The 18,651-nt window shown below is 36.0% G+C and overlaps 1 protein-coding gene across 2 annotated transcripts in view; it reads right to left on the bottom strand.

The window, feature by feature from the left end:
- SRGAP1 (SLIT-ROBO Rho GTPase activating protein 1) overlaps nt 1-18,651 on the bottom strand; it is a 321,601-nt gene that overhangs the window by 72,726 nt on the left and 230,224 nt on the right. For both annotated transcript variants that reach the window (XM_072655259.1, XM_072655260.1), the window contains exons 7-8: nt 4,436-4,657; nt 2,362-2,463 (exon numbers count right to left, since the gene is read on the bottom strand). In XM_072655259.1, the coding sequence (XP_072511360.1) occupies nt 2,362-2,463; nt 4,436-4,657 (324 nt within the window). The remainder of the gene's footprint in view (nt 1-2,361; nt 2,464-4,435; nt 4,658-18,651) is intronic.

Below are 18,651 nucleotides of genomic sequence, written 5' to 3'. Positions count from 1 at the left end.
TATCTCTTGAATACCTATATGTTCATAATCCACATTTTGTAAAACACACATTCATTCTCATAGCATGGGTCTACACTCATACCATGTACTATTCTGAAAAAAAAACAAACCAACCCAGAAATAAAACATGAGCCCAAAGGTACTAAACCTTTATGACAAATATTATTTGTGTGATCTGACACATATGGTGGATTTCATAACAAGTACTGCTGGGTCTAAATGGGAACCACTTTGGACATTTATACATCAGTAGTTCAGAATCTATGGTTCCTTCAAGGTGGGTACTGAGTGCAGGTTGTCCCAGATGGCAATTCATCTCCAGAGTCTCATCCCTCAGTAATTCTTATTCAAGTTTTCTCATAGACCCTTAATAAAGGATGTATCAGAGACTTTCCTATTTTTGGTAATTTATAGATACTTGTGTAATAAAGGTAATCCAGTGAAAAGTCTTAATGGAGAATTAAGCTTTAGTAATTTAAAACTTCAGTAAGGTTTTTGGAACACTTGAGGTTTTCATCTTTCAACTTACACTCTTGCCCTAAACCTAGTCAGTCTTTAAAAAAAAAAAAATCACATCACATCACATCACAATGATGAGGCCAAAAAAACCCCAGAAACTTCCTCAGCTGGCAAACATTTGATCTTCCTGCCTAAGCAAAGAGATGCAGCAGTTAATTTGTAAAACATGAGGAGCAGTATAGACAACTGTTTTGAATTTGCTACGTTTCTTTAAGAAATGGCAATTGCCAGAGTCGATATCGTTACTTTTTGTCCCTTCCCTATACTTTGAGTTGACATTTTATTTAAATAATTGTAGTAACAGCACACAGTTTTATCTTTATAATCCTTTTCCCTCCATAATTTAGTATTGCTTTTCACTTTTGTGCTAGTCAAGGATGTGATCATACATAGCCAGTGACTTCCATGTTGATATTTAGTTTTTTCTTGATGTCTGGTACTTGTCCCTTTTAGCACCTTTCTTGAGGAAGTAATCATGACGATTGTAAGGTTTCTGAGTATTCTACCAGCCTTTGGATCTCTTTCATTTCTCGATTCTTGGTTATTCAGAATATTGTTCATTCTTAGTACTTGAAAAAGACCAATAACATTGCGAGGGTGATATCTTGACTTTTGAGTGAACTGGATTTAAGGGAGATAGAGCTGTGCAAAGTTATCAGTCTCACCCTCTCCTCCTCCAGAGTCATCAGAGTCTAGTGGCAAAATAAAAGTCAAGATGGAGACGGTCCAGGATGCAGCAGATGACCTTTCGTTACTGAAGATACACAAAGGGGCTGGCATATGCAATGGCCCTTTTAAAAAAAATCTGTTTCTGATATGATAAATCTTTTGGCTATTGTGACCCATCAGTAAACTTTTCAAGATGTATGTCTTTGTACTTAGTTAGACCTGTGCTTGGTGAGTAACCACAGGATGTCACTAAAACAGTACTCTAAACCTTTCCAGCCTGGTTGAACTTTCTTGAGCTTGTATTGCATTGTTGTCGGTAGCTTTGAGAATTCAAGGTCATGTCCATGTTGAGCTTTCCATCATTCAACATAATTTAATCATAAGGCTTGAGATTCAGACCCAGTGAGGGCTCTGTAGCAGTCATCTGAAGACCAGCTTAGCTTGATTTAGCAAGGCTCAAATGTCATGGAGTTGATCACCGAGTGATAAGTTTTCCTGGCCATGAACATCTCATGAAGAAGATCTCCTAAGATGCAGAAAGGCTATGGAAGGGATCGATGGAGGGAGGACCTGATGGAATCACAGGCTCCTGATGTATTAAAGCAAGTGAGGCATTTATATTTAAGTGCAGGGAGTCCCTGATAATTTTTTATGATGATAATAATAGCTAACTACTAATAATTGCAAACTACTTTGTACACACACATACACACACACACACACACACACACACACACACACACACACACACACACACACACACACACACACATATATATATATACAAAATCTCATTTGATCCACACAACCCTGGGAGGTACGTGCTGTTATCATTCACATTTTACAGGGGAGGAGAAGGCTGAAAAAGGTTAAATGACTTTCCCAGGATTACATAGTTATTAAGAGCTGGGGTAGGATTTGAATTTGGCTGTTGACTTTAAGACCAATATACATTTTACCTACAGAAAGTACATAAGACTGTTAGATTTACTCATTACATATAATGCTACGAGCTACACTATGAGGTAAATACTAAAATGGATGTGTTTTATTATGAAAACAGTGCATTTAGCATGTTAATATTCTGCTGCTGTTATGTGGTACAAACAGTGATCAACGCCATAACTGTCATGGGGGTTTCAAACTATGCCGTGCCATGGAAAGAAATCTTACCTCCTCATTCTCAATTTTAAGTGTGGCCAATCGTGACTGCAGCTGCTGATACCTGAGCATGAGCTCTGCTTGCACTGGTTGCTGGGCACTGACCTGACAGACCTGAGAAAGAATCACAGAGCATGGTTAGATCTGACTTTGGACTGAAGAAGCCAGAGATTCTTATCATACTTTTAAAATACTAGATGAGTCACCGCTTGTCCTTGTCCCTTAAGAATCCCCATTATATACCTTCTTTTAATAGCCAGCTCAAACTTCCAATTTAAAATTTGTTCCTTTTGCATAAAAGTCAAGAACTGTATGCCATGATGTGACCTAGGTATCACTATGAGAAGAACATCTGTGTAGGATCTAGCTCAAAGAAACCTGGAGATTAGGCCTTGATTTTAAAGTTCATGCTCCAGGAACTTTCTTAATGACTGAAAAATACTGTCACAGAGAGTCACATCTAGGGGGCGAAAATCTAAGACAGTCTTTTGACTAGACTGAGGGTCAGCTGAGTCATAGAGCCCACGCTGAGCTAAAGTAAGCAACAAAATGAAATAAACATTTTTTAAGTGTCTACTATATGCCAGGTACTGGCAATAGAAATAGAGATAAAAATCCATTCCTGCCTTCAGTCTAATAAATACTGACGCTTAGGTTTTAGTGCAAAGACATTTAAGCAATATCTATATGATTTCAATGAGAGCACTTTTCACTGGGGTTTTCTCTGTTTAAATTCTAGGCCCTTCCTCACCTAGTTTTGCAAAAGGTCCCCTGCCCCAGAACTATTCACAGGCACATTTATTTAAAGTTGGAAACTACTTGAAAGATAATCGTGTTCAACTTTTTCTTTTTACACATTAGGAAACTGAGGACCAGAGATGCATTACACTGGTGATAAATATCAGAGCTGGGATATTCTATGCCCTGAAGGAGTTGTATGAAGGGTAGGGCTCCTCTATGGGCTTGAATTCTCATGGGTTGCTTGGTATAGCCCTTGGTACAGTTGGGGATAGGCAGAGAAGGGCTACAGACTCACCCAGTTTCCAAAACAAAATATAGCGTCTGTTATTGAGTTTAGGAGATGCTGACTATAGTCATTCCTCTAGGACATGCTCTCATCCCACGCCCATTTAAACTTGGTCATGTTTGAAAAATAAAAACATAGCAACCATTTCCATTTTGTCGATAAAGAACCTTGTCAATAACTCAATTCAATAAACACTTATTAAGTGCCTACTATTTACAAAGTAATGTGCGGGGCACACAAGGGCAAAAATAAAAAGTTACCTCCTCAAAAAGCTTCCTTTACATTTAAGTCATCTATCTTCCTATTCAGAATTTTGTGTCTTTGAGCATATGTCTACTGGTCTGAGATAATTCCAATCCAGTCATTCATTCCCAGAAAAACATAAAATTATAATTAAAATAGAAATACTTAAGAAGTAGAATTTTCTTTTTTCAAACCTTACACAGAAGTCATTCTTATGTGAAAAATATGAAATTAAATTTAACTTCCAAAGATATAATTATCAATGTATATATTACACAGTCTTGTCAGTATAACCACAGTAATTGAGATATTTTTCCACCTCTGAGTATTATATTATACATTTGGTCTATTTTGCTTTACATAGTAGGTTCCAAATAATTAGTTCTTCTGGTAGCTGTCATGATTTGAATTATTATCTAAGAAAAGAAATATAAATAATTAACTCTTGAAATTCACTTCAATTATAATTTTGAGAAAATACACACACACATACATACACACATATATAAAAGAATTTAAGACAGAATATTTTTCTCTCTAAGTTTTTGATTCTACCATTGTGAATATGTTTCTATAAAAATAATTTTCCTTCTCCAACTTTTCTGGCTGTTTAAAAATTAGCTCTCCACATGACATTCTTTTAAATGGCAGTCAGTACTAGCTGAACTTTGCACAACATTAAGGGAGGGCTAGGAAGCTATAATGATAACCTTTTGTGAGAGTATGGAATCAGATAGTACACTGGATTGGTAGAGGTGTTGAGAAAGGCAAGAGTGGAATCATTCTTTTTAGCTGAAGCAGTCAGTATTTACAGACCTCATCACCCATGTGAGACTGAAACTCAAACTTCATTGGTGGGCAGAAGGCAGCAGGGTACATCTCCATGAATCTCTGCTTATCACTCCGGGGTTCTAAATTATCCACTGCATTCTCAATAATATCCAAGCCTTCATGTCTAGAGGTTTCAAGGTTATACTCTGCTGAGAGATATGTTCTTAGGGCCCTGTTCAGACTGGCGTGGTATCCAAGATCACAGCACTAAAGAGGGGAAAAACGAAAACAAAACAAATCACAAGAAGCAAGAGATAGAACAGGACTGTTTACGTTTCCTTACATACGTAAGATGGCTGTCTCATTCTATAATGATCTTGCAGATAAAACTGAGAGGAGTGCAAAGATACATTAGCATTCCAGATTTTGCATATGACATCAAACCCTATGAACTCATAGGGTCACAGATTTAAAGCTGGGAGAGACCTTTAGTAATTACTAAATTACTAATTAGTAATTACAATTCTTTCCACTTTACAGAGGGGTAAAATAACTGGGATTCAAACCCAGGTCCTTTCACTCTAAGTTCAGTCTTTCCACTAGATCACAATGTTTCTTCTAGAGCATGAGGTCGGGGAAATGGTTAGCAATGACTTCTCCCCTTAAATCTTCCTTAATAATTTCCTCTTTAACTCTCTAATGCACTTATTATGTAATATCATGTATTACATAATACATGTATCATGTAGCTACCCTTCTTGGTGTCTTACGTCTTTACTACTCTATAGGTTTCTTGAAGGCAGGAACTGTCTTATCTAAATTCTGTATGGTTTACAGCACCTAGTACAGTACTCTATACTCATAATATCCTTAATAAGTATCATAGAAAAAGAACCAGAGATAGCAGGGTGGGAGAGGAGGGAAGGAAAGGGAATAAATCTTTAGTGCCACTATGTGTCAGACACTGTGTACTTAATTATCTCATTTAATCCTCATAACAACCCTGCATGGTAAGTACTACTACTATCTCCAATTTACAGTTGAGGAAAGTGAGGCAGACAGGAATTAAGTCATTTGCCCAGGATTTGTAAATCCAGTGTCTAAGGCTGGATTTGAACTTACTGACTCCAGGTACAACATTCTATCCATTGAGCCACCAGCTCCCTCTAAAGTGAGGCAGTTGTATGACTTGTTGAATAGAAGAGAAGGGGAGATGGAAAGGAGGCGTAGGAAGTAGAAGCAGAATTAAATCCGAGAAAATAACAGAAACATCATTTCCCATCATTCCTCTTGACCTTGGTGCCATCCTCTCTTGTCTACCTTCAAGGAAAGGGCCCTTGGAATCCATCAGTCATCATCAACTTTCTCATTACCTTTGTCACATTTTTCTTTTTATTCTCAAGGAAGCTAATTTTAAAAGCAAGGCTCTGATAAGTTAGTGATGTGTATATGCATGATGGATGCTAATGACGTACGCAAAAGAAAGCTGCTGAGAAAGCTACCCCATTGTAGACCTAATTCGTCATGTAGGAGTAAACAAAGGCATACATTTGTTCACTAGAACCGCTTTGATAACCCTGTCATATGAGGATTATCTAAGAACTAGGGATTGCTTAAACCTGGGGATGAGAAGGCTTAGGAGTATATGAGCATTGTCTTTAAATATCTAATGAGCTATCTTGAAGGAGAGGGAGTAGATGTGGTTTGCCCTATTCCAGAACAAAATATGAGGAAGTTACAGGGTAAAAGAATTTGGCTTACCAAGACAATGTCCAAACTGTCCTCTAGGTCTCTCAAAGATGAGGCCTCTTCAGACTTTGTTCTAATTTAGGTGAATTGTTGCCTAGTCTGTCCCTGCTCCATTCCCCTTCCCCAGGTTCCATCCCCCATTTCCCCAGGCTCCAGAATTTTTGGATATGTCACTCACTGCCTTCTCCAATTGGGAGACACCAGTTTGTAATCTCAGTCAAAAGATATTGCCATAGAGCAGAAATACTCAACCAGAAAAAATTACTGTTACATTCCTTAATCCTACCATACGAAGAAAGTGGCTTTTTTTTTAAAAATCATTAGTTGCAACTAGCCTATTGGAAACAGGTCATTGGTCATCCATTGTATGGATGACTAGTCACTTGTGGTCCTTAATAGATAAGGGTCACTCAGATATAAAAAAATTAATTATTTGATGTCTTTTAAGTTTCAGTCTTAGACATAAGAACTGAATAAATCTTTTATTTTTCCTGCTCCAAAAAAATGCAACAATATGTGTTGTTACATGAAACTCATAGAAATTTAAAAATAATTTTGTTTTAAAATAGTTCTCATTATCTATCAATAAGTTCAAGCCAAAAGAAAAAAGAGATCTAGCTGGATATGAAGTAGATTTAAATTTCTCTGGAACAAATGATGTCTTGAATGTACCTCACTCACTATCATGGATATTGACAGACTCCTAGTAATTAAAGGAATTAAGCTGCCTGCTGATCAGGCCAGCTGCTTTATATTTTATGAATATGGAATCCAGTGGGACTTGGTAGGAAATTCAAACTGGAAGGAATGAAATTACACAATAGACTGTCTGATTTTTTACAACAGAAGCTAAACCTCTCTTTTAAACTTTTCTGGAAAAAAAAAAACAATGAAATAACCTATCTTCTAAATTCTAGGTAATATAAGCTATATTCTTAGTACAGAAAATAAATTACAAAATGTGTATCTTTCATCCCTCAGGATTACTAGCCAGAACTTGGAAGAGGGAAAAAATAAGCTATTACAAATAGATCAAAAATCACTAGACAAAAATTTCTACCCCCAATACCTAGCACAATGCCTTTGCATGCAGTAGACAATAAATGTTTGTTTAATTGAATTGAATTCATCAGATAGGCAATTGCAGATATACAGATTTACATTTAGATCTATATATCTGCATCTGCATTTCTAATGAATTCAATTTAATTAAATACACACATATATTGAGTCTCAACAGCAATGATCATACATCTTGATTTTTTCCTGTGGCTCCAGTGATGAGAAAGGGAACACACTGCTAAGCAACAGATTCATGAAGCTCCTTAGGGCAAACCTGGAAAGCCGTAGTAGATGAACAACACACTCATCTATCCTTGTTCCCACAATTAGCTTGAATGGGAATGATTTTTTTCCCTAACTCCTCCCATTAGCGTATAAATAATCAACACTACTGACCCTGAGGCTATATCATAGGTTTTTAATTGCTCTTCTTTGGGGCACCTTCCAAAAAAAAAAAGTGATATAATGCGAGTACATCTTTGTTAAAAGGCATATCACTTGAGGCCGCAAGGCTGATATTAGAATTGTCATTTTCCATATCTGATATTAGAAGTGTCATTTTCCATATCAGATTTTGAAACAAGATTGCATATGTATTCAAATTCTATAAATTTGGTTAAAAGGGCCTAATGTAATTCTATGGAGCCTATGAATTATTAATGATCTCAAAAGCCAGTCTTTCTACAAAGAGTTGTTATAACTCCAGCACATTTAATGGACTACATGAGAAACCAATAAAAGGGCTAATGAAAACAAAGTGAAGGAGTACTGGAGGATGGAAAATTCTGAAGGGGAATCAGTCTAGTTAATATGGTGACAGAGAAAGTCTTAGAAGAGCTTAGCTCTCCCACACATACTCTAGCAAAGATCTCCAAAGGGACACCAGATCAGGGAGTGGTCAAGAAATTCAAAGAAACCCAGGAGCCAAGATGGCGGAGTAAGTAGTAAGTTGCTCTCACACTTCCCTATAAACCTGAAAAACCCAGAGAAGAAATCCAAAGAGAAAACAACAGTTTCTTCCATCAAGCCCAAGACTGCACACAAAGATGGCTTGTGGGCATTGGGCGAGAGATCTTGCCAGAGAAGTTAACAAGAATAGAGGTAAACTGTCTGGGAGCCTGGCTAGTGGACTGACCATTCATTTTCCAGGGACACCTAATGAATACAATGCTCTGACCTCTAGGAATACTCCAAGCAGCTGGAAGCTCTAGGGAGGTTGGAAGTCTTTTGACCATTTGAGAAAAGAATATACAAATATGGAAAAAATGGAGGGGGAGTAAAAATATCATGTAAATTTCAGTCTTATCTGAATTAGACAAAGGAAGGTTGAATACATACACATACACACATAGTGCTTGATGTGGTGTAGAAATATATTAATTTCAACTGATAAATAGATGGGAACAGGAAGAATGGAAATGCAGATTTCAGAGGGTAAGCATACTCAGTAAAGAAGAGTCACAAGCAAAACAAACATTAACTTTGGAAGGTGGATCCTAAGGGATGATGAAAGGAAAATACAGTGCAAGAATCAGTGATTGGCATCTAGGAGCAATGAAAGTGAGAAAAAGAAAAAGAGTGAAAGAGATTGTTTTAATCATAAATTACTAGCTTAGATCATATTCCTTTTCTTTTATCATCTTCCTTGAAAAGAGGTTTTGGGGACAGGAGGATGGTAAAAGAAAAACAATTATAAGATGATATGATGGAAAGAGGATACACAATCATGAACATGAATGGGATGAACTTACCCACAAAAGAGAAAAGAACAACAGAAAAGACTAAAAAAGCAAAATCTAAAATGTTAAGCTTAAGAACAAAAGCACTTAAAATAAAGTATATTAAAATGAAAGGCTATAGCAGAATTATGTGTAAGACAAAACATAAAAATCATGATGCAGAGGATAGAGTGATAGGCCCAGAGTCAGGAAGACCTGAGTTCACATCTGGCCTCAGACTCTTACTAGCTGTGTGACCCTGGACAAGTGACTTAACTTCTGTTTGTCTCAGTTTCCTCATCTGGAAGATAGGGATAGCAACAGCACCAACCTCCTCAGGCTGTTTTAAGAATCAAATGAGATAATAACTGTAAAGCACTTTGCACTGTGCCTGGTACATAGTAAGGGCTAAATAAATTGTAGGTAAAATTATTTTGATGTTCTCAGAAAAGGGAACGGTAAAGAGATGTGGTTAAAAGAGATAACAATAAAACTATATTATGCTTAAAACAAATACAGACAAAATATTAATCCTTAATATATATGGGCCAAAATATATACCATCCTACTAACCAAATGAAGGAAAAGTTAACCAAATTACAGGGAAAAACAGACAGCAAAACTATAATAGGTGGGGATCTCTGTGTACTCCTTTTAGACCTAGACAAGTCTAATGAAAAGATAAAAAAGAAGGAAGTTAATGATTTGAATAGAATTTTAGAAAAGTGATATGATAGATCTCTGATGATTACTGAATAGGCGTAGAAAGGAATACACACATTGCTTAGTTGCATATGACATCTTTGAAAAAAGGACCATTTGTAAGGGCATAAAAACTTCCTAAGCAAATTCAGAAAATTAAAAGCACACTCTTTAATGACCAGAGAAAAATAAAAATTAGAATCCATAAGGTATTTGAAGGAAAGATTAAAATTTAAATGGATACTGCTATTACCACCACCATCTAGTGTTTTCAGTCTAACAAAGCACTTTAGAAATATCATTTCATTTGATCCTAACAACAACCTTGGGAGGTGGATGCTATTTTCTCCATTTTACAGATGAGGAAATACAGGTTGAGAAAAGGTTAAGTGACTTGCCCTGGGTCACACAGTGTCTGAGGACAGATTTGAACTTAGGCCTTCTTGAGAACAGATCCATTGTTACTTCTGCAGTACCACTTCATTGCCTTCTAAGTAGAGATTAAACAATCTAATCCTGAAGACTTAGTTGGTCAAATAGAAATAGTTGATAAAATACAATTTCATCAAAGAAAATGATGAGACAGCATGACAATACTTGTGTAATGTAATCAAAGGAGTCGGGGGGGGGGGGGGGGGAATCCTAACTCTATGTCATCAATAAAAGAGCAAAAGAACACATTTTTTTGGTTCAGCATGGAACTAAAAAAATGACAAAAGCAAGAAATAAAAAACCTCAAATAAATAGCAAACTAGAAATTATGAAAATCAAAGAAGAGATAAATGAAATTAAAAGCAGAAACCTATTGGATTGAAAAATAAAAAAAATGTTAAAACTTTTGCTAATCAGATTTCTTAATACAGAGGAAAAACAAATTGATAGCATTAAGTGAAAACGAGGAATCAAATATATGATGAAGAAATAAAGGAAATCACATATGCCACAAAACTGATAATTTAAATGAAATGAATGAATATTTGCAGAAATATAAAACATATTAACAGAACAAGAAAGTTTTAATTAACCTATTTCAGAAAAATAAATTGAAAAAGCCATATACTCCTAAAAAGCAAAGAAAACAAGGGCTAGCTGGATTTACACGTGAATTCTATCAAACCTTCAGAGAAAAAAACTAATTCCAATGTTACATAAAATGTTTGTTAAAATAAGAAAAGAACGGATTTTATGAAATTCTTTCTACAAGTATGGTTTTGATAACTAAATTAGAAAGAAGCAAAACAGAAAAAGAAAATTATAGACACCTTTCTCTAATGAATATCAATGCAAGAGTACTAAATAAAACATTTACAAAGAATATACAGTGACATATAAAAAGATCATATACTATGACTACACTGAAATTAAAAGAGTAATGCATGGTTGGTTCAGTGTTAGGAAAACTACAGGCCATATTTAATTTTTTTTTAATTTTAAAAATGATTTTATTTGTTTTCAGTGTTCTACAATCACTTCCATATATCTTAGATTTTTTTCCCCTCCCTCCTCCTCCTTCCCCTCTACCTCCCCACTCCCTCCCTGAGATGGCATACAATTTTATATAGGCTCTACACATACATTCCTATTAAATACTTTTTCATCTTAGTCATGTTGCATAGAAGAATTAAAATGAATGGGAGAAATCATAAAACAAAACAAAACAATACAAAAGAAAATGGTCTGCTTCACTCTGCAATCAAATTCCATAGTTCTTTCTCAGGATGTGGAAGGCATTTTTTGCCTCAAGAGTCCATTGGGAATTTTTTAAGTCCTTGCATTGCAATGAAGTACTAAGTCTACCAGAAAAATTCCTTGCACACTGTGGTTGTTGCTGTGTACAAAGTTCTCCTGGTTCTGCTCCTTTCACTCAGCGTCAGATCATATAAGTCTTTCAAGGCCTCTCTTAATTCTTCCTGTTCCTCATTTCTTATAGCACAATGGTATTCTGTTACACTTATACCACAATTTATTCAGCCATTCCCCAATTGATGGGCATCCCCTTGATTTCCAGTTTTTGGCCACCACAAAGAGAGCTGTTTTAAATATTTTTGTACATGTGGGGCCCTTTCCCATTTTTATGATCTCTTTGGGATACAGTTCTAGAAGTGATATTGCTAGGTTAAAGGGTATCACATGTTTGTAGCCCTTTGGACATAGTTCCAAATTGCTCTCCAGAATGATTGGATCAGCTCACAGCTCCACCAACAATGAATTAGTGTTCCAACTCTCCCACATCTTTTCCAATATTTATCATCTTCCTGTTTTGTCATGTTAGTCAATCTGACAGATGTGATGTGGTACCTCAGAGCAGTTTTGATTTGCATCTGTCTACTCAATAGTGATTTAGAGCATTTTTTCACATGACTATAGATAGCTTTAATTTCTTCCTCTGAAAAGTGACAGGCCACATTTATTTAAAAAAATAATAAAAATTATAGGATTATTTCAAAACCTTAAAAAAAAACTCCTGACAAAATACAATACTCATGTTGAAAAATATTAAAAACCATAGGAATACATAGATCTTTTGCTGGTATAGTAAGTAGTATCTCTCTAGAAACCAAGAGCCAATATTATCTGTGACAGAAAAATACTTGAGGACTTCCCTACAAGATTAGGGGAAAAACAACCACGATGAAGTGAGATGCTAGATAAGACAAAAAAAAGAAATTGAGGCGATAATAGCATGCAAAGAGAAAATACAAGTGTCCCTTTTTTTCAAATGAAATAATGGCCTACATAAAGAAGCCTAGAGAGTCAACTAAAATTAACTGAAACAATTTCAGCAAAGTAGTGTAAAATAAGCACTTATATATTGTAATCCTTCCTGTATATTACTAACAAAATATAGCAAGAATACATAAAGAGGAATTATATTCAAAATAAATTCAGAATGTATAAAATATCTTGAAACACGCCTGCCAAGATACACAGAGGAATCATATAACTACAGTCACTTAACACATAAAGACATCTTTAAATAACTGAAGAAATACTAATTGATTGTGGTTAGCTGTTACAATATAATAAAAATGACAGTACTGTGTAAATTAACTTACTTACTAGTACCATAGCAATTAAACTGACAAAGCTATTTTATACAACTAGAAAAAAATGGCTAAAATCTCAGGGGAAATAGTGAATAAAAATGGGAAGGAGCCAGCAGAACTAGACTTTGAACTATAATAAAAACAACAGTCAAAGTTATTTGGTAGTAGTTAAAAACAAATAGAAAATTTTGACCAGTTGAACAGATTAGGTACCCAAGGTCCAGAAGCAAATGAACATAGCTGCACAGTGTTTAATAAATACAAGGATATCAATTATGTAAGACCTCACTATACTATAGAAATTGTGGGGGGGAATGGTAGAACAATCTGGCAGAAATTAGACTTGGACTAACACCACACACCAAATACATAAGCTTCAGATAAAGACAAAGATGCAAAAGGTTACATCATAAACAAATTAGAGGTGTAATAAAGAAAACAGCTCCCACCAACATAGATAGGAGAAGAATTCTTAACCAAACAAATAATGGAGAGGATTACAGAAAATAAAAATGGAAATTTTTGATTTGCAAAAAATCGAAAAGATTTTACATAAGCAAAAGAATGCAGTTAAAATTAGAAGTGAAACAACTAATTGGGAAAAATTCTTTGTAGCAAGTTATTCTCATAAAGGTTGGCCATCAAAGATACTTGGAAATGGACTCAAATATATAAGAACAAGATCAATTCTCCCATAGATAACTGGTCAAAGAAAATGAACAGAGAGTTCTCAACAAAAGAAATGAAATTTTCAACAACTATCTGAAAAAAATGCTTCAAAATACTAAAAAGAGAAATCGATTTAAAACTCTATGGTTTCACCTCACACCTATTAGATTATTTAAGATCAATATTTTACTTGGGCATCCGACTTCTCCATCATAACCCAAGTAGCTTACTATTGGAAAAACACAATCATCCTGCAAGATACAATAAGCTACACCCTGTCCTTCTGATTGAATGGTGAAGCCATGAACTCCCAAATTTCCATTTTAGGACATTTTTTAGGACATCAGAACAAACAAATTAGCTCAAACATTTCCCCTTTTCTCACCTGGCCGCACTTCTCTGACACTTGTGACTTTTCCACCATGTCCCCTCCTCAGGTAGCTTTTTTCTCCTGCCCTGACCTTAGCAGTGTTGTCTTCCACATGGGTGTCTTTTTTTTGTATTTGAATACCCAGTGGTAAGTACAGTACCTAGCAAATGGTAGGTATTTAATAAATGTTTATTGAATGAATAAATAAGATGACAAAAATATAATAATGACAATTTTTGAAGTTATTGTCTACACTATTGTAGACTGGTGGAACTATGATTTGCTCCAGTCATTCTGGTAATGAATTTAGAGCCACACCAAAAAAAATCAGATGTACAGAACTACTAATAACAACACTATGCAAAGACATCAAAAACAGAAGGAAAGAACACACACATATGTTATACACACACACAAAATATAGCAGTGTTTTCTATTACGAACTAAGAACTTAGGCAGGGGGTGTCTACCTGGAGATTATTTGAACACATTTTAATTTATACAATGGAATATAATTGTTCTGTAAGAAATAACAGAAGGCACAGATCAGAGAAGCCTGAGAAGGCTTCTATGAATCCATGAAAAGTGAAGTAAGAAAAATCAGGAGAAAGCTTTTAAAATAACTACAATATTTCAAAGAAAAAAAACTTTTAAAGAATTAACTCTGATCAATGGAATGACCAACTGCAGAAGATAGATGATGAAACATATGTTCTACCTCTTGACAGAGAGGGAACAAACTCAAAGATCTTGAGGGTGAGATCAACATTTTCAGGCATGATTAATGTGTTGATTTTGTATTGTTTGACTATTTGTGACAGTGGAAGGCTTTTTTTTGGTGGGGGGGGGTTAGGGAGGAAGTGGAGAAGAGGTAGAAGGGAGTGTGGGGTAATAGTAATGCCAATGAAAAGGAAAAGGGTAGCAAACAAACATTTAAAAGCAGGTACAGAATACAGTAGCATAGAAAGGAATTCAGAGATACACAGATTCAAACAAAGACAATTTTGTAACTAAGGCAAATTTTTTACATTCTTTAAGCATATGAAATAGTTGCAATTTCACATATAATCTCTTTTGCTGTCCTTTGTATGTGGCAATATCCTCATCTATAGATGGTTATCAAGTTCAGAATAAGAAAAAAGTGAAAACGAACTTCTTAAAAATGTTTTTGAAGGAGTTCCATAAAACTATAGTTTAAAATTGAGGAAGAAGCAACTATGGGAATGAACAAATATGTATCTCAGAAACTTCTACTAAGGCCTCCACTATCCATTATCTTGAATCACCACAGTAGATCCATATGTTAATTGATCACGGCTACAACTGGATAGGATGTAGATGATGTGAGCTGCGTTACTGTGAATAAACGAAATGAGAAACGAATGAGTGTAGTAGAAAAGGGATTTTTACAGTTACAGAAGCTCATGGGAAATGTTTGCTAGGTACTATATTACTAGTAGACATAGTAGACAGAAAACTGGTCTTGGAATCAGGAAGAAAGGAGTTTAAGCTCTACCTGACATATACTAACTGTGTGATCAGGGGCAAATATCACTTTAGCACCTTAATCAACTCTCTGAGCCTATGAGTTAATGATGAGTTGGCAACCTGAATTGTTGGTTGGCGTTTTCATGCCATGGAAAGTTATTTTTGCCTTTCTGAGTCTCTAAAGCAGCACAACGTCTGGCAAATAAGTGCTTAATAAATGTCTGTTAACTGACTGATGTCCCAAATATCAGTGGAATTGTAGGTCAGGATAAAAAAAAAGTGGAGGGAGGGGCTGTGCATGAGTAAGTTGTACTTTATACATATATATAAAGGCAGATTGCCTTCCTTGCTGTCCCGTGTATAAGGCATGTCATTCCTATCTCTGTGTTTTTACCTAAGCTGTTTCCCCTGTCTGGAATGCCCTCCTTGCTCTACTCTTAAAATCCCCAGTTTCTTTCAAAGCTCAACTCAAGTGCCGCCCAGCTGCTAGAGTATCCTCTGAAAAAGTACCCAGTATTTATCTTGTATACATTTTGCATATACTTCTATATGTACAAATTATTTTCCATGATACAATGTAAGCTCCTTCAAGGCAAATGCTGTCTCATTATTGTCTTATCCCCTGGGCCTGGCATAGTTTGGCATAAAAAAAAGTCATACCTTAATGAACTGATTGTATTGAATGATTGTGTGATTCATGGAAGTTAGAGATATGGTAGAATGGATCGACAGAAGAGAGACTTCATATTTTCCACACCCTCCCATGTTTGATTCATTTCCTCCTTTTTCTTTTCACTGATTTATGAGTCAATCACTCAAATTACTCTGATCAACCATCATCTAACCGAATCCTCACTATCCATCCCTTCAATACAGTGGCTCTAAATAAAGGTGCAGCTCAAGCAACCTGAATAATCCACTATCCAGTATAACAATCCAGTCAGTAAACAGCAGCTATTAAATAGCTTCTATGTGTCAGATACTATGCTAAGTGGTGGGAGTAAAAAGACAGAGCAAACTACCACGAGGGGTGACTTTAAGCAGATGGCAATCATATAATGTAACAGCTTCTTGACTTACCAAGTATATGTAAGAAGGGAAGACAGAAACAAATATGTCTTTGGAATAATTACCTATCTCTTCCTCTTTCAGTATTTCTTGCTCTAATATTCTCCCCAACAAATAACATTTTCCAGGAGGAGAGGTGCCTCTGAGGTCCAGGTTGGAAGGTATAGATAGAGGGTAGACATTACCTAGGCTTCTACAGGGTCTTGTGTACATCTGTAATCTTTCCCTCCCCAGGTGCTTTTGTCTTCATTGTCTGATAAAGGGCAAGGAGCTGACTATAGCTCCCATGACTCACTAGAGAAAGATCCCACTCTAACCTATTTCTTGTTGCCATCTTAACAACCTGGCTGAGCATTTATGAAGAATAATTGTCAACTATCTCTTGAGCAGTAAGTGGGACTAAATGATAAATAGGTGAAATAGAAACAGATGCAAAATATGAAATGGAAAGATGGATGTTAATCTGGGTGGCACAGAGTGCAAGTAAAGTGAATGGTAATTTGTAGATTTTATTACCTGCCTGCAGCCAAATCTATGGAGACTACAAATGCTCCCCAATGAAGGTCCAAACCAGTGCACCCCATCCCTTAGGCTGGACTTCAGTCTCTGGAACCATCCTGAACCAAATGGGTTTCCAAAGGGCTTATACATTCTTGTGCACATGTTTATTGGAGAGGAGAAGATAAGGAGCCAGTAGTGGGTCAAAAACTTATTTGTCTGCTAGATATTCTATCATGTTTTCTTAGTCTATCTGATTTTGTTACATTCTTTTTATTTACTCAATTATAATAGTAGCTAACATTTATATAGCACTTACCAAATGCTCTCCTAAGTACTTTATGATTATTAGTTCATTCAAGTCTTGTAATAACCCTGGGAAGCAGTAGATGTATTCTTACCCCCATTATAGGAGAGAAAACTGGGGCAAATAGGGGTTAAGTGACGTGTGCAGGGACACCAGCTAGTAAGTGTCTGAAGCTAGATTTGAACTCAGGTCTTCCTGACTCCAGCTGCCCTAAAGGAAGGTAATATCTGTAATGCATCATTAAGGGCAATGAATTTTGAGCGGAAAAATACTGAAATTATGTACTCAAAAGATGGAATTGAATTACTCTGTCATGAGACAGCTACAGGTCCAATGCCTGAATCCCAGAGCAGCGAGTGCCACCTGGGTAATTAAACAGTAACAAAAATATTCCTGAGGACGAAGTTATGGTTACCTCTTTAAACGTCCGTGTAAGGTTTTTTTTCAGGTCTGTGACACCCTCTCTAACTGGGACATTGTGCTTTAGTCACTGGTCTCTAAATCTATCTGACTACATACTGTTACTAAACATTTTTGAACATGCATCTCTAATAAATGTTTATTTATATACTACATACCTGAACATGGTTCTAAGCTCAGTTTTAAATGGCTAACACACCTGAAAAGGGGAATCACAGCTCCAAATTGAAGGACATTGTTGATTACACTCAACAAATTCTTCAACCCCATCCTGCGTTTAAGTTTTTGTTGAAATCCAATAATTTCCTTTTTCCCTGATATAATTTAGTTATTTTTGCAAGTCGCCTTATATCCTCTGGGAATAGATTAAGTGTACTTAATTTTTTTGAAAATATCTGCTAGACATGACTAATATGAAAATGTGTTTTTCATGACTTCACATGTATAAGGGGTATCACTGCTTGTCTTCCCAATTGATAGAGGAGGGACTTGAGGGAGGGAGAGAATTTGGAACTCAAAGTATCTGCTAGGTAACATATTAATGACAGCCACTCATCACCATAGAAAAAGTCAGCAAATTTGGGACATTTATCTTTTTGTAAAAGAAAAATGCTATCTTTAAGTGTCTGAGGCTGGATTTGAACTCAGGTCTTCCTGATTCCAGCCCCAGTGGCTTGACCACTGTGCCATCCAGCTGCCTATTATATATTTGCCAACATATAATACTATAAATATAAAGTAATTTTGGAAGAGCAGACACTAGCAAGTAGTTGGGAGGGGGTTGGGAAAGTTTCATACAGATGCTAAAGCTTCAGCTAAATCTTAAAGGAAACAAAAGATTTCAAGTGGCAGAGGTGAGGAGGGAGTAAACTCCATGCATGGGACACAGTGCAAAGGCAAGGCCATGGGAGATATTGTGCCATTTACAAGGAATAGAAAGAGGGTCCATTTGACTGGGCCATGGAGTGCATGAAAGGGAGTAATGTATAAAAAGATTGGAAAGGTAAGTTGGGATGACTCGGTTGTGAAAACCTAAAGAGAGGAGTTTATATTTGATCCCAGCAAATAAGTTGCCATTGGAGTTTAATGAGGAGGGGAGTGGCATGGTTAAACCCGTGCTTTAGGACATCACTTTTAATGTAAGGAAGGATTTCAAAGGAGAG

The sequence above is a fragment of the Notamacropus eugenii genome, chromosome 3 (genome assembly GCF_028372415.1).
Source record: "Notamacropus eugenii isolate mMacEug1 chromosome 3, mMacEug1.pri_v2, whole genome shotgun sequence".
NCBI classification, from domain to species: Eukaryota; Metazoa; Chordata; class Mammalia; order Diprotodontia; family Macropodidae; genus Notamacropus; species Notamacropus eugenii.
Note: the sequence above shows the minus strand (reverse complement) of the source record. Positions and strands in the feature narration are given on the sequence as shown.